Source organism: Mauremys reevesii, linkage group 1, assembly GCF_016161935.1.
Source record: "Mauremys reevesii isolate NIE-2019 linkage group 1, ASM1616193v1, whole genome shotgun sequence".
NCBI lineage: Eukaryota > Metazoa > Chordata > Testudines > Geoemydidae > Mauremys > Mauremys reevesii.
In genome coordinates this window covers 345,444,088-345,459,902 of record NC_052623.1, presented here as the reverse complement: position 1 = coordinate 345,459,902, position 15,815 = coordinate 345,444,088, and the positions used below count along the sequence as shown (strand labels likewise).

Genomic DNA, 15,815 nt, shown 5'->3' with positions numbered 1-15,815 from the left:
ATGAATTAACACTGCTAGTTGAGATGTGTCGTTTACATCTGTTTTTTCATCAATTGCTGTTGAAAAAGTAGCAAAAGACTTTGCTTTGTCCTGCAGTTGACTGTTCAGATTCTCAGCTAACTTGATTCTCTCAGCAATTTTGTTTCCTGAGAGGCTGATATTTGCAAAAGCTTCCCACTTATCTGGACACAGTACTTCTGAAGCTTGCAGCATGAAGTTCCTCAAAAATTCTCCCTCGGAAAATGGTTTTGATGAGACAGCTATTTCATGGGCAATCACATAGCTTGCCTTACCAGCAGAATTACTTACATGATAAGCATTAGTAAACACTAGTGGCTGCATTTTTAACAACTGTGCTAATTTGGAGTATTTATCTTCACATAATTATCTTGTTTACTTATCATATTTCTCATCCTGGTTTGCTTCATAGTGTCTTTGAATGCTGTATTCTTTTATGACAGCTACCTGTTGCTTACATATCAAGCATGTGTGCTGTCCATTCATGTATTCATCTCATATATTATTTCCTGGAAATCCACAGCTGGAGCGCATATTGGGTTTATAGAAGAAATGTGTTAAATTGTGGTAGGTATTTGTACCAGTTTCTTGGCAGAAACTGTTCCAATACTATATCACAAAGCTGGTCATCTCGTGCTGTAAAAATGTAACAAGTTTAAGGCCTGGCCCTCCAAGGTGTGGATTGTCCACTGCTTCCACAGCTTCACTGGGAGTTCACAGAGGATCCTAAGCACCTTGCAGGCTCAAACCCTTAGCAATGGAATCACCCTGGGAGGTAAAACCTCAAATTACACTTCCCAGAAGTACACTGTACTTAGTAAGACCTGTATTGTTTGTTTGTTTGTTTGTTAATAACATAACAAATTATTAAAAGCAGATGTATTGAACATTTTGGGTTAGCAACAATGTAGCACATCGGTGTCTGGGGCATGATTCTGATCTCAAACCAGATTAATATCAGCACAACTCCATGGAGCTCAGTGAAGAGACCCATGGTTTCTACCTGGCTCCTAGTTCATTATTCTCAGTAGTGCAGTATTTTTTCTAAATAACTGGAGCCAAATCAATGTTGGTATAACTCTATTAACTGTAATGGCATTTACTCTTTTATCATGGTTTATTTCCTGCAGGATATATATAAAAATTCTCTAACACTAATGAGTTTTTTTAAACTACAATTTAACCCCATACTGCATCTATGTAAAATGTTTTGAATGTTCTGCATAGTACTTACCATTTATACTTGCATATAAGCGAACTCTTCTGTTTTAGCAGCAAAGAATCCTGTGGCACCTTATAGACTAACAGACGTTTTGCAGCATGAGCTTTCGTGGGTGAATACCCACTTCGTCGGATGCAAGTCACTTGCATCCGACGAAGTGGGTATTCACCCACGAAAGCTCATGCTGCAAAACGTCTGTTAGTCTATAAGGTGCCATAGGATTCTTTGCTGCTTTTACAGATCCAGACTAACACGGCTACCCCTCTGATACTCTTCTGTTTTATCACCATAGATTGAAGAGACTGTCTTTGTTTGTATATAGGTCAATCCCCTTATGTCTCTGGTCAGGAGAAAGAAGGAGCCATGGTTCCTGCTTGGGTTGTCAAAGAAAAGGAATGGCTTCAGAGATGTTACATGCAACAGAGATGGTACATGCAACATCTGAAGAGGAGGGCCTCTGGCTAGTTGCCTTAACAGTGGCACTGATTGGTTCCCTGTAGAATCCTTCTCAGTCACGAGACTAGGTTGGCTGGTATTGCCTCTGAAGAATTATTATTATGGGGAATTGGTTGAGGGTTCTGGGGAATCCTCCCCCTTCCCCCCTCCGCTTCAAAAATGTAAAGTGTCACCTTGTTCTTTACTGGACTCATATATTCATAACTGTTTGTCTCAAACGTCTTCCTAGCCTGAGAACCTGCTGTACTACAGCCAGGATGAAGAATCCAAAATCATGATCAGTGACTTCGGATTGTCAAAGATGGAGGATAAAGGAGACGTCATGTCCACAGCATGTGGAACCCCAGGATATGTTGGTAAGTGGTTGGGTCATAATTACCATCAGTTATTCTGAGGTATATTAAAGAAGCATAAGTGAAAATGGTGGTAATATATGAGAATGCTCTTTGTTCTCTGGTGACTGTGTATAGTAGGTGAAAGATTTTGAGGGCGTTAGCTAGTTTTCTGAAGTTAATGCTTCTCTTTCTTTGGTCTTTTTCATCTATTGTGTCCCGATCCTGCCATTTATTTCTGTGGTCAACTTGGGTTGTGGGATTAAGCTCTATAATTGTATTCCTTCAAAGGGTGAGCTGTCTTGAACACAGTGCCTGCTGTTGAATTGGGAGCATTTGAATGATATCCTTCTAATCCATTTATTTTTTCAATCACATATGAAACTGAGACACTTTAACGGAGGTATCATTTTGTTTTTAATGATAAAGGATCACATTTCACAAATTCCTTCCAAGAGAAGTATTAGTAAGTAAAATGGATGAGCTGCATTTATTTTGAAGTCTCAAATAAACCTCTTGTCCAGCCACACTGAGTTATAGACTCATAGAAATTTCATAGAGATGGAAAAACCCTATACGTAGTCCAGTCCTCAGATTGTTTCCCTTTTATACGCTCTGATGCTTTGTCCAGTCTAAGATGTTAATGTATCAAGATGCTGTGTTGCACTGCTGATCAGATTACATTCCCTCCCTTTTACCAGCATAGTTTAAAAAGAATAATTAAACAAATACTGGAAAATATCTTTGCAGGATACCTTTTTAAGAGACTTTATTTAAAAGGCAAACATCATATTTCAGAGGAGCATGCAAAATGGCAGTAGCTGTTCCAATACTGCGATACTATAACAGGTTACAGTGTAAAATTCATCTTTAGTGTAATTCCTTTATTACATTGAAATAATGGCACCTGTGCCAGGGATACCTTTGGCCTAGTGTTTCTACCTAGGAAGGATCTAAACTTTAAGGTTTTCAGTAGCCAGAAGTAGGTGTTCTTTGTACCTGTGCTGACAGACAGTTTTGTGTGTATGGTCAAATGAGTCTGGATTTTCCGACCTGACCCTGACCTCCTGGTTTCTTGACTCGGCCTGACTTTTGGTATCTGACTCTCAGTTTCTGACCTTCTAGTTCTGAACTCTGGCTGGTGCAAGGACCCAACTCATCCACTAAAACTAGGCCCAGCTGCCTACATCCCAGCCCCAACGGTTTGTACAGACCATACAGTCATCCCCAAGGGCAGTGGCACTGGAGCATTTTTAATAGTGGGGATGCTGGAAGCCAGCCCCCTTACCCCTGTCCGTGCTCCCTCCTTCCCCCGAGCCGGGGCCGGGAGCAGGGCTGTGTTTCCCTGGGCAGCAGGGACCTGGACAGGGCTAAGGGGGCCGAGGCTAGGGCCATAGGTGGGGGCAGGAATGGGGCTGGCAGCCAGGACCCTGGGTGCAGGGCTGACAGTGGAACCTCAGGCACGGGAAGGCAGCTGGGACCTTGGGGGGGAGCAGCAGCTGGGACCTGGAGTGTGATCAGCAGCCAGAGCCCCGGGCGCATGTTCAGCAGCCGGGACCCTGGGAGCGGGACCAGCAGCAGAGCCCCATGTAAAACCTGGGGGTGCTGCAGCATCCCCTGCACACCTATGCCCAAGGGGGGTGGGCCCAGTACAAGAAGTATGGAACTAGCAACTCAACTGCTGCCTCCAGAGGCACTGGGCTTGCCCAAATGGGCTGCCTGCCTCCAGGCGGAGAACCGAGCACTGCAGGCCCAAGTTCTGCAACTGCCTCAGAGAGTGGGCTGCTGTGGGATCAAGTAAGCCAGCTTCACATAGAAAACACTTCGCTTCAGACACAGACCACAGTGCCCTGCCTTGAACAGCGGTTCGCAATGCCTTTACCAGAACAATCCAGTGGGAGTCGCCAGCCGTTCTGGGGCTTCATGAACCAGTGCCATCTTCTGTTCCTGTTGTGTCCCCAGACCTATGCCTCTGTCGTAATCAGTCTGCTGAAGGGGGAGGCTCTGGACTGGGCCTCCCCCTTGCTGGAGAGTAACAGCCCAGTCCTGCCAAATTGGAACACCTTTCTCCAATCAATATCAGCAATCTTGGATGGTCTGCATCATGACCATTTGGCTGAGGCCACTCTAAAGAAACTCCACAGGGACAGGGTACTGTGGCTTCCTATGCAGCATACTTCTGCCATCTCATTGCAGACGCAGAGTGGTATGAGGCGGTGGAGCTGTACCAACTCTGGTGGGGTCTGAGGGAGGAGATCAAAGATGAAGTGACCCACGTGGAGATGCTCACAAGTCTGGATGCCTTCATCAACCTCATCCTCTGCATAAATAATCAGTTATGGGAATGGAGAGAGGAAAAGGGAGGGTCTGTGCAGCCCCCGCCCACCACCTCCCCATCCACTTACCATTACCTCGGTACCTGTTTCACCCACTGAACTGATGAAGGTGGATCTGGCTCATTGACCACCCGAAGAAAAGGAACTATGCCAATGGCACCACATATGCATCTGTTGTAGCAAACCTGGCCACACCATTTCTGCCTGTCCCATCTGAGCTCCTAGGAATCTGGGAAACGAGTCGCCTTAGGTTCAGTAAGGAGAACCAGCCTAGGGTCTGTGAGATAAGAATTTCTCTGCACCTCAGTCCTGACTGGAACACTCACCAAGCTCCATCCAAGGGCTTCCCACTTGCAGGTGTCCATCCAACTACACATCCTTGGAGAGCCCAAACAGATGTCCATCCAATGAGCCCTCATCAATTCAGGAGCAGCCAACGATTTCATAGATACAGGGGTAGCCAGGGCTTTGCAGATTACTTTGTGACACAAGACCACTCTGGACCTAATAGAAAGTATTGAAGGCTCCCCTCTGTCTTCAGGTCTTATGATCAAGTCTGGACAGTCCCCCTGGAAGCCATTATCCAGGGGCACTGAGAAATATTGCAATTTGGTGAAATTCAATCCCCCCATTTCCCTCTCATTCACGGCATCTCCTGGCTGACCCTCATGATCTCCTCGTTCACTGGCAAGAACAGGAGGTCAGTTTCCCTTCAGAATTTTGGTGGCAATATTGTCGGGAGCAAACTGGGCCCTGGAGGGCTGAGGCGGAGATGGTCACCCACGCAGGGATGCCCACTGAAGCAGTATAGGAACACCCCCACACACACACCCCGCGTAAACATTGCAACCACGCTGACATGTTTGAAAAGAAGAATGTGGAAACGCTCTCTCTCTGGCCTAGGACTACAATTGCAGCCAGGAGCAAAAATACCATCGGGCGGATTTACACCATGTCAGAACCCTAGCTGGCTGCTCTCATAGATTTTAAGGTCAGAATTGGAGCTCAGTCTATAAAAATATTACACTCTTTAGTGATCACTCAGTTAAAGAGCTGATTTCCAACACAGCAAGATTGCTGTTCCCTTTCAATCTGCAAGTTGCAATAATGGTGAAAGAATGGCCCAGCTGTGTTTCTAACATTCTCCTGTGTGCATTGTTTCTAATTGTTGAGAAACCCACATGGGAAGTTTAATGACTTTGGGCACTACGATTTTTGCTTAGTGACTGCCAAGTCACCTGAATTTACATACATTTAGGAGGAAATAGAAACCACTCAGATCCCATAGTGATAAGCATGGTATAAAAACCTGAATATAACACAGCAGAGCCTATGACACAGAGAGACAGGTTCATCCCTGGTGTAAATCCATGGAATCACATTATCTCTATATTGCACAAAATACCCTTGATTTTATCTTGGTAACCTTGGAAAGAGAAACAGTTTTTCTTTTGTCTTGATCACTCTGCAGCAATCATGGCCTTATATCTCTTATTACTTTGTGAAACATAAGACAGCCTGCACTAGGTTACATTCTGGACTCTACTTTATTTAATCAAGCTGAATCAGAGACCTTGTTTTTGAAGCTCGATAGAGGAATTGAGTAAGAGCTAAAACTACATTCGATAATTCTTCATGTAGGCTGCTCAGCTCTCTTAATTAAAATGTTTCAGCAGGTTCTCCATGGGCCACTGGCCAAAAACAATAAGTCTGTAAGAAACATCAATTTTAAGATTCTGTTTGTTGAAGAGTGGCTGAACATGAGAAAGTCTGACTCCAATCTGGCAGAGAATAATCTCATGCGGCCTCTTCATGTTGCCATTTACACATTCTGGAAATAAAGTTCTTCTGATCACATGAGTAAAAGTGCTGCCACTTAGGGAGTTCTGATTATTCACTGTCTGGATACTGACCTGCCACTCCTAGAAAGGTGACTCCATATTCATCATTATCTTGCTGATGACAGGACTCTAACCACAGTGTTAGGTCTTCCTGGTAGATTAAGGCAGCTCATCACTGAAATGATGGCTTGATTGTCTGACCTCTGTTAGGAGGATGGTGATGCTGGATTCTTGACGGTAGAGGTCTTGTGTCTATGAGATCCAGTCACAATCTTTCTTTCTGTATTGAACTATTTGCCTCACTACCTCTGTTCATTTTTTGTCAAGTTTTCACTATAATCATGTACATTGGCACCTGAATCTTACTCCTTAAGTAACCTCTTCTCCTAAAATATGATCAGATCCCTCTGCTTTATGTGCACAAGTCTTTGTACTGCAGATTTCAAGTAAAGGCTTTGGCACATACAAAGTTACATGCTCACATCATTACTTCAGCTAAGACAAATGGCTCCCCAGGTTCGCTGAACTCTCAGATACCTGAATGACTTCCATGTCCTCCATTACATTTGGATTAAAGTTGTATGGTTAAAGCTCAGAATGGAGAGTCCAGAGATTTGGATTCTATTCCTGACTTCCCCACAGACTTTGTGTGTGTCTTTGGGAAAGTCACATAAACTGCTCTGTTGTTCTGTCTGTAAAATGGGGATAAAACCTACCAGCACGGTGTGGGAGGGCATGAAGATTCATTCATTAATGTTGCAAAACTCTTGGAAATAATAGAAAGTGCTATAGTTATAAAAGTTGTTGATATTATTTATTAAAATTCACACGTACTCCCAGCTCCACAATGTTGTGTGGCGTCATTGGATGATAACATAGTGTGTATCTATCTTTATAAGCTTATGGGAATAATTCTTTTCTAACAGTTGTATTTTCATGTCTGCCTCTCTAATTTTGTTTTTGCTTCACAGCAGCTATTATCCTTTTAAATGTTCATTTTCCCCCATTTTCTTTTCTTCTCTACAATTCAAAAGCAGAATATGTTCATGCTGTAGACCCCACTGCTTCAAGACACTGGGTTATGTTGATACTGACTCAGGTGGTGTGAGCCAACACTTGCAGTATTCCTAAAGACCAGACAACTTTGCATTTGCATCATATTTAGAGTTTTGTTCTGTTTTTTTCCCTCTTCTGTAGAAGCTAGCTCCTCTTCAATGTTGTCTCTTTTTCGTCATTGGTTGCCCAGACAACACTCTCCAAGCGCAGTGAAATTGTGCTGTCAGTCACTGCACTTATGCCTGCCACAAGGCCACTGCTAGTGCTATACCTGATTGCACATCATCTGCATATTTTCTCTGCAATTTATCTACATCAAACAGGTTTCTTGGGTTGTAGTATCACCAAAATTTTCAGCAGTAGCCTAATGGCCCTGCATAAATGTAACTTTCCTTCCTCCCTGAAACACAAACTGAATTATTATATAAAGGTTTAAGGGTGCTGGTGTGACCTAGTGGATAGTGTGTTGGACTGGGATTCAGATGACCTGGGTTCTGTTCCTGGATGACCTGGGACAAATTGCTTCAATTTCCCATACCTCTGTTTTTCTGTCTGTAATTATAGTGGTGACTTTCTTTGTAAAATGCTTTGAGATCCACTGATTAAAAGAGCTGTACAAGAGACAGGGGATATTGTTATTAGATAGCCAGCTTTAAGTCCTGGTTCTGATCTATCTGACACCAGTGTATATCGGAAGCCACAATACTTAAGTCAGTGACAAAAGGTTAACAGTTTTAGGGATCAATTCTGCCAACACCTGATGCACTGAGCTGTAAAACTGTTAGCCTTTTAGCACGCTGAAAATGAATAATTTATTCATACTCTTTGCTTCCCATCTTTCTGCCAGTTTCTGATCCATGACAGTACTGTTCTAATTAGCTTCTTCTACTGCACCCACTGCCATGGTGTCAGAGTACCATGGCTAGTAAAGATTTTAGTAGACTGACGAGGCGAGGTTTTCCTTCACAGGAGGCATGCCAGTGTAGTCCCTATCGTATCATGTTAATCTAGGTGTTGAATGACTGTCTCTTTTTAGTTATTGTTTCTGCTAGTTCATCTGGTGCTGCAGTAAAGGCTCAGTGGCCTATAGCTCCAAAGATCATCCCTCATGCCTTTTTTAAAGACAGGTACAACACCCAGTGCTTCGGTATTGTAGCTAATTTTAAGGAGAAATCACCTACGTTTGTTAGTTCAGCCACTTCATTCTTAAATCCCTTGGGAACACGTGCCTGAATACCTCCGGGCAAAAGGCATAAGGGCCCAGGTCTGTCAGGTTATTAATATCCATTATTATTATTTAGCACTTATATTGTGGGAGCGCCCAGAAGCCAACCCAATAGGGACCCCATTGTGTGAGGCACTGTATAAACACTATGGCCTTGTCTTCACTAGTGAAACAAAGGTGGGCTCTTAGCTCGAGGTAAAATCCTAGTGAAGACAAGGCAGTTTGTAGTTTTAACACAAGTTAGCAGGTCGAGGGTCCCCCCAAAGTCTTTAGCTGAACTTTAACTAGTAAATGATAGTTCCTTCCCCAAACAGCTTCCAGTCTAAAAAGTGATGAATTCCCTCAAGTTCTATCCACACTAGTGAGAGAAGGACTCTGCACTTTACAGGATCAAGCCCTCTAGTGGCTGGGACAAAAGTGGAGTTTGTTTAGGGCTGGTCTCCACTGGAAACTTACGTCGGCATAACTACATCTCTCAGGGTTGTGAGGCCCCCCCCCCCGCCCCGAGTGACATAGCTAAGCAGACCTAACCCCCAATGTAGACAGCGCTAGGTCAACAAAAGAATTCTTCCATTGACGTAGCTACCACCTCTTGGGGAGGTGGATTAACTACAGTGACAGGAGAATCCCTCCCAGCACTGTAGTGAATGTCTACACTCAAGCACGACCCCAGTGCAACCTCTCCGCTGCAGCTGTGCTGCTGTAGTGTTTTCAGTGTAGACTTAGGGCACGTCTTCACTAGCAACATTAAAGCGCTGCTGCGGCAGCACTTTTAACACGGCTGTGTAGTCGCAGCACCGGGGTTGGGAGAGCGCTCTCCCAGGGCTGTAAAAAAAACACCTCCACAAGGGGAGTAGCTACCAGCGCTGTAGTACTGTCTACACTGCCATGTTACAGTGCTGAAACTTTCAGCGTTCAGGGGGGTGTTTTTTCACACACCCTAAGCAAGAAAGTTGCAGCGTTGTCAAGTGCCAGTGTAGAGAAGCCCATAGACTCAGTTTTGTTTCAAAAGAGTGGTGGTAAGTGATACACTGAACTGCTATCTACCTGGTTCAGTCACTTGCTAAGCCAACAAAATGTGTAATTAGAGTTAAACTTCTTGATAAATATCCCTGTTTTCTTTCTAAACAGTAAATTATTACTTATCGAGTTAGACTGTATCGGAAAAGGTCTGTGAGTGTCTAATGCCTAAAACCAGTAGTACATTAGCACATTAACTAGGCTTTTAAATCCCAGCACTACAGATTAAATCAATATGAGCAGTTCAGAGAAGGTTTTATTCTTTCAGGAGGGTTGTCAGAGATATTGGTTCTGCGGTTAAAAAGGTGACTGTTAGGATAATTTAACCCGATTAAACTCAATTAGGGTGTTTTCCCAAGAGATAATTTTACATTTTTACTTATTTAAGGAGGCTTCTCACATTTCAGTCTCTTCATATGACAATTACATTATTCTGTCCCCGGCAAGCTACTGCCTTTTCATCAGTGAGTGAATTTAGGGCTCAATCCTGCAACATGCCGAGCAGTCTGTCCTCGATCCAGCAAAGTGCTCAAGCACATGCTTAATTTTCAATGTGTAAATAGTCCCATTGACTTTCCTCCCACCAGGTGAGGACAGTTTTAGAGGTCTTAAATGCTAGTTGCTGAGTGGTGTTTCAAGTGGGGTTAATTAACATGATTTTAAAAAACACCTTTTTCTCCTAGTTCAGACAAGGAGTAAAATTTTCAAAAGTACCTAAAGGGCATGTCTACACTACAATCTTAAGTTGACCTATGTTAGGTTGATGTGCGGCCAGCTCAGTAATTACTGCGGGGGGAGATGTCTACGCTACCCTCCTTTTGTCAGTGGTGCATGTCCTCACCAGGAGCACTTCCACTGGCTGAAGAGGGGCATTGTGGGGAGCTGAGAGCCTCGAGTGTCTCACCTCCCCAGTCCCAGCTGGGAGCAGGAGGGCAGCCACCCAGGGCTTCTCGCCTCTGGCAGGGAGATCCAGACCCAGAGTCTGGTCAGCTGCCAAGCTCCCAGCAGCGAGAAGGGAAACGAGAGCTGAGGGGGGCAGCTGGGCTCCCAGCCGGGAGCCTCGGTGCATCCAGGCTCTCAGCGAGGAGCATGGAGCTGGGACCCTGAGGAGGGCAGCAAGGAGCCCAGGTGGCAACCCCAGCCAGGAGCCTGGATGGCAGCCCAACTTGGAGAAGGACCTGGCACCAGCCCAGCTGGGGAGCTGGGAGCCAACTTCCCTGTCAGCCGAGCTGTGAAATTGGTAAGACATCCAACAGCCGATGTAAGGAACGCAGTGTCTACACAGACACTGTGTCACCCTCACTACACCAACATAAGCCTTATGCCTCTCGTGGAGGTGGAGTTATTATGTCAGTGTAATAGAGCACTGACATCAGTGGGAGCAAGGCTGTAGTGTAGACACTGACCTAGTTAGGTCGACATAAGCTGCCTTACGCTGACCTATCTCTGTAGTGTAGACTAAGCCTAAATTACTTAGGAACCTAAGAGAAAGATATTTAAAAGTAACTAGAAATTTTGGCTTGAGATAACTTAAATGGGCCTGATTTTTGAGAAGATGGGTGCTCTGCACTTTCTGAAAATCAGGCCTCTTTAAGGCAGCTCAAGTTGGGCACCCAACAGTAGGGGCACTCAAAATCACTAGTCCCCTTTGAAAACCTTAGTCAAACCAAAGTCCTGTTTTCAAAAGTGACTTAAGAGTCCAAGCCCTGTTGATTTTCAATGATATTTAGGCTTCTACATGCCTAAGTCACTTTGAAAATGGGACTTAGGTGCTTTTCGTAAGACACTTAGGTGCTTTTGAACATTTTATTCAAGACCTTAAAGACTATCCCAGGCAAAAACAACAAGGAGTCCGGTGGCACCTTAAAAACTAACAGATTTATTTGGGCATAAGTTTTTGTGGGTAAAAAACGCACTTCTTCAGATGCATGGAGTGTTATCCCAGGCAATACTTCTCAATTGTGCCTCATTACAGAACCATGGTCCACACAGATCTGGTGTTATCCCCTTTTAGATCTGTAAATTAGACACATCAGGAATGCTGAATCATGGAAATATAATTCCATGAGACCCTCTCTAATATATTAATCCCACCTAAATGTAACCTTACTGCTTTAGGGCCCAATCCAGCTCCTACTGAAGTCCATGGAAAATTTCCTTCAGTGGGAGTTGGAGTGGACCCTTGGTATCTGTTTTTCCCCCCTTCGTTTTGGGTCTTTGTCTTGCATTCCTGAAAGGCCATTTCACCATATTTCTGACTTGCCAGAAATCCAGCAGAGATCTCAGCTCATGTCAAAGCTGTAATTTTATTATAGCCTTGGATAGGACACCAGGCCAAGGCACAAAGGTAATTAATAGATTTTCATGTTTGCTTTTGAGTTACTTGGTATCACTTTGAGCCAAAGGGTGGAAAATAACAGTAAGTCTTTTGGAATATCCTTATAAGCAAGTAACAACACAAGGAATTGTTTAGGCAGTAACATGAGTAATAAAGCAAAAATAAAGCATGAGTACTGCATTTGTCAGACCTTCCTCGGAGACTGTAGCCAATTGCAGGGCAATGTTCTGGCACCCCAATTGCATTAACGTACAGAAAATAGGGATTGTTTGTATGTTATCATGGCTGAAGCTGTGTAAATTCCAGCTTGGCCACTTAAAGTTATCTTTGTAACAACAGATAGGAAAGAACCATCCCTTAAATATGTGTTCTACCTCTCCCTGTGTACCACAGTAAATATTTCCTCTCCCCACTTGGAGTTTCCACCTTTCCTGTACCATAGACTGCAATCATTCTTTACAAATACTGTTCTGCTCTGTAAGCCGCTCTAAGGGGCAGCACCCAGCTTAAGCAGGTGACCTGGATGCTGGGGGGATCTATGGGCAGGTGGACGAAGGAGGCATTCCCCTCACGAGCCTATGGAGCTGCTGCAGAGCTGCTCTGTGCATCCTGCTTTGTTGTCGTGGCTGAAGCAGTCTTGCATACCCCTGCTATAAAGGAGGATTCATGCCATGAGATGTTCTCCAGCCCTGACTCTCCCTAGGCCAACCAATGCCCTGCCCTCCCCTGCCCTCTGTGGCGTCTCTTGGAATCCAGCCGCCTTCCTTGTACTGCAGAACCATACCAGATCTGTTATATTGGGGCCCTTCATGGCTGCAATGTTAAGGGCTGTATTTACTCTAAATACACCCACCCAGCGCATCTGCCTGCCAATACAGTTTCATTGCTTACAGCGGACTTTCCACTGTTTGTGGCTTTATAAGTCCCAAGCACTGAGGTTTATGCCAATTCCCTTTGCTGTGGAGACTTATTCCACAGCGTAATACATCTCACTGTCAGGCAGTATTTCCTGATAGTTAATGCAGGCTTTCCCTTTAAGTCTTATCCCATAAATCTTTGTTGTACCACTTCCTGTGTATCACGATAAATATTTCCTCTCCACACTTGAAGTTCACACCTTTCCTATATTTGTAGGCTATTACAGAATCTGCAGGACTGAAAGGGACCTCAAGAGGTCATCTAGTCCAATCCCTGCACTCATGGCAGGACTAAGTATTATCTAGACCATCCCTGACAGGTGTTTGTCTAACCTGCTCTTAAACATCTCCAATGATGAAGATTCCACAACCTCCCTAGGCAATTTATTCCAGTGCTTAACCACCCTGACAGTTAGGAAGTTTTCCCTAATGTCCAACCTAAGCCTCCCTTGCTGCAATTTAAGCCCATTGCTTCTTGTTTTGTCCTCACAGGTTAAGGAGAACAATTTCCCCCTCCTCCTTGTAACAACCTTTTATGTACTTGAAAACTGTTATCATGTCCCCTCTTACTCTTCTCTTCTCCAGACAAATGCAACCCAGTTTTTTCAATCTTCCCTCATAGGTCAGGTTTTCTTGATCTTTAATCATTTTTGTTGCTCTTCTCTGGACTCTCTCCAGTTTGTCCACATCCTTCCTGAAATGTGGTGCCCAGAACTGGACACAATACTCCAGTGCAGAGTAGAATGGAAGAATTACTTCTCGTGTCTTGCTTACAACGCTCCTGCTAATACATCCCAGAATGATGTTTGCCTTTTTTGCAATAGTGTTACACTGTTCACACATATTTAGCTTGTGATCCATTATGATTAAGGCTAAGATTTTGTCACAGATATTTTTAATAAAAGTCACAGATACGTCACGGGCAATAATGAAAAGTTCACAGAAGCCTGTGACCTGTCCCTAACTTTTACTAAAAATATCCATGATAAAATGAGAAGCCTGGGCAGCTGCGGGTGGGCTGGGAGCTCCAGGGTCCCCCTCCACTGTAGGCTCCAAACTCCAAAGGCTGGGAGCTCCGGGGATCCCTCTTGCCACCCACGGCAGTGGGGAACTATGGGGATCCCTCCTGCCACCCGCGGTGGTGGGGAGCTGCAGGGATCCCTCCTGCCGCCTGCAGTGACGGGGAGTGGTGGGGGTCCCCCCAGCCACCCGTGGTGGCAGGAGCTGCAGAGATCACCCCGCTGCCTGTGGCGGCCAGGAGTAGCGGGGGTCCCCCTTGCCACCTATGGTGGCCAGGAGCTGCGGGAGGTCCACCTGCTGCCAGCGGCGGCAGGGGTCCCTGCAGCTCCCAGCCAGGGCTGGCTGAAGTCACGAAGGTCTTTGGAAGTCATGGAATCCATGACCTCCATGACTTCTGTGATCTCCATGACTAGCCTTAACTATGACCCCCAGATCCCTTTCTGCAGTACTTCTTCCTAAGCAGTCATTTCCCATTTTGTATGTGTTAAACTTATTGTTCCTTCCTAAGTGGAGTACTTTGCATTTGTCCTTATTGAATTTCATCCTGTTTACTTCAGACCATTTTTCAGGTTTGTCCAGATCCATTTTGAATTTTAATCATATCCTCCAAAGCACCTACAACCAGCTTGGTATTGTCCACAAACTTTAAGTGTTCTCTATGCCACTAGTTAAATCATTGATGAAGATATTGAGCAGAACTGGACCCAGAACTGATCCCTGCAGGACCCCACTCAATATGCCCTTCCAGCTTGACTGTGAACCACTGATAACTATTCTCTGGGAATGGTTTTCCAACCAAGTATGCACCCACCTTATAGTAGCTCCATCTAAGTTGTATTTCCCTAGTTTGTTTATGAGAAGGTCATATGCGAGAGAATATCAAAAGCCTTACTAAAGTTAAGATATACCACATCTACCACTTCCCCCCTATACACAAGGCTTGTTACCTTGTCAAAGAAAGTTATTAGGTTGGTTTGACATGATTTGTTCTTGACAAATCCATACTGACTGTTACTTATCACCTTATCTTCTTCTAGATGTTTGCAAATTGATTGCTTAATTATTTGCTCCATTATCTTTGTGGGTACAGAAGTGTATCATAACCCCCCTTTGTTTCCCCAACTTTAGGGAAATTGGCGCCGGTGTAGCTATAGCACAGCCTGTCCCACACGTATAAAGGTGCCATTTCCTGTCAGTTTACCTGAAATCATGTATTACAGGAAAAATAGCATTATACTTTGTTCTTGTGGGGTGGCAAAAGCTGCCAGCAGGAGATAGAATTATGGGAGCAAATGAAGGCCACATTCAGCCCTTAGATGAGCGGGGAGAGCTGGTAGAGTCCTGTCAGCACTCTAACAACTAACTTCATGCAGCATACTCGGCAAGCTTAAAATCTCATGTGCTAGGCTCTTTTCAAGAACATGAACTGCTACTATTCTTCAGCATTCAGTTATTGCATTTTTGGGGAGCTTATTAGCATGTTTTTAGCTGTTGAGTGGAGAGTATGATCACTCACTTTGAAGGGCTGAAACCAGCAACTTTTCTGATTCCTTTTCTAAAAATCTCTTTTCAGAACAAGCCTTCCATTTTTCTTTCTAGATTTTTAAAAAATGAAATTGTGAAAGACACTGGATAGCCAGGACTGGGAAGCCAAGTGTTCCGTTTATCTGAAGAATGGACAGAAGCAGTGCTAGCTTCCTTCACATGCCTTAATCTTGACTACTTAGACGGGGGGAAAGGTTGATCGTGATCTTAGATTATTCACTCCTTTAGTGTCTCTCCAGAGATTGCCAACTGCAGTCTCAGTGGGCATCATTTCTAGCGGTGCTTTTGGAGCTATATACGTTTGTCTGCTTACAAATTGAGACCACCAGCTCATTTCACAGCTGTCCACCAAACCACCTTGAGATGGCAGTAAAGCAGTCACGGCTGACATTGGCTGGATTTGAAACATGATGACCCAGAAGTGAAGAGCTCTGTGTGATATTTTTTGCCTTTAACATTTTTGATTGGGCATTTTAATCCAAACAGAGA

At 44.3% G+C, this 15,815-nt stretch overlaps 1 protein-coding gene across 6 annotated transcripts in view; it reads left to right on the top strand.

Moving 5' to 3' along the window:
• CAMK1D (calcium/calmodulin dependent protein kinase ID) overlaps positions 1-15,815 on the top strand; it is a 351,475-nt gene that overhangs the window by 288,107 nt on the left and 47,553 nt on the right. For all 6 annotated transcript variants that reach the window (XM_039519397.1, XM_039519401.1, XM_039519399.1 and 3 more), the window contains one exon: positions 1,926-2,052. In XM_039519397.1, coding sequence (XP_039375331.1) covers positions 1,926-2,052 — 127 coding nt within the window. The remainder of the gene's footprint in view (positions 1-1,925; positions 2,053-15,815) is intronic.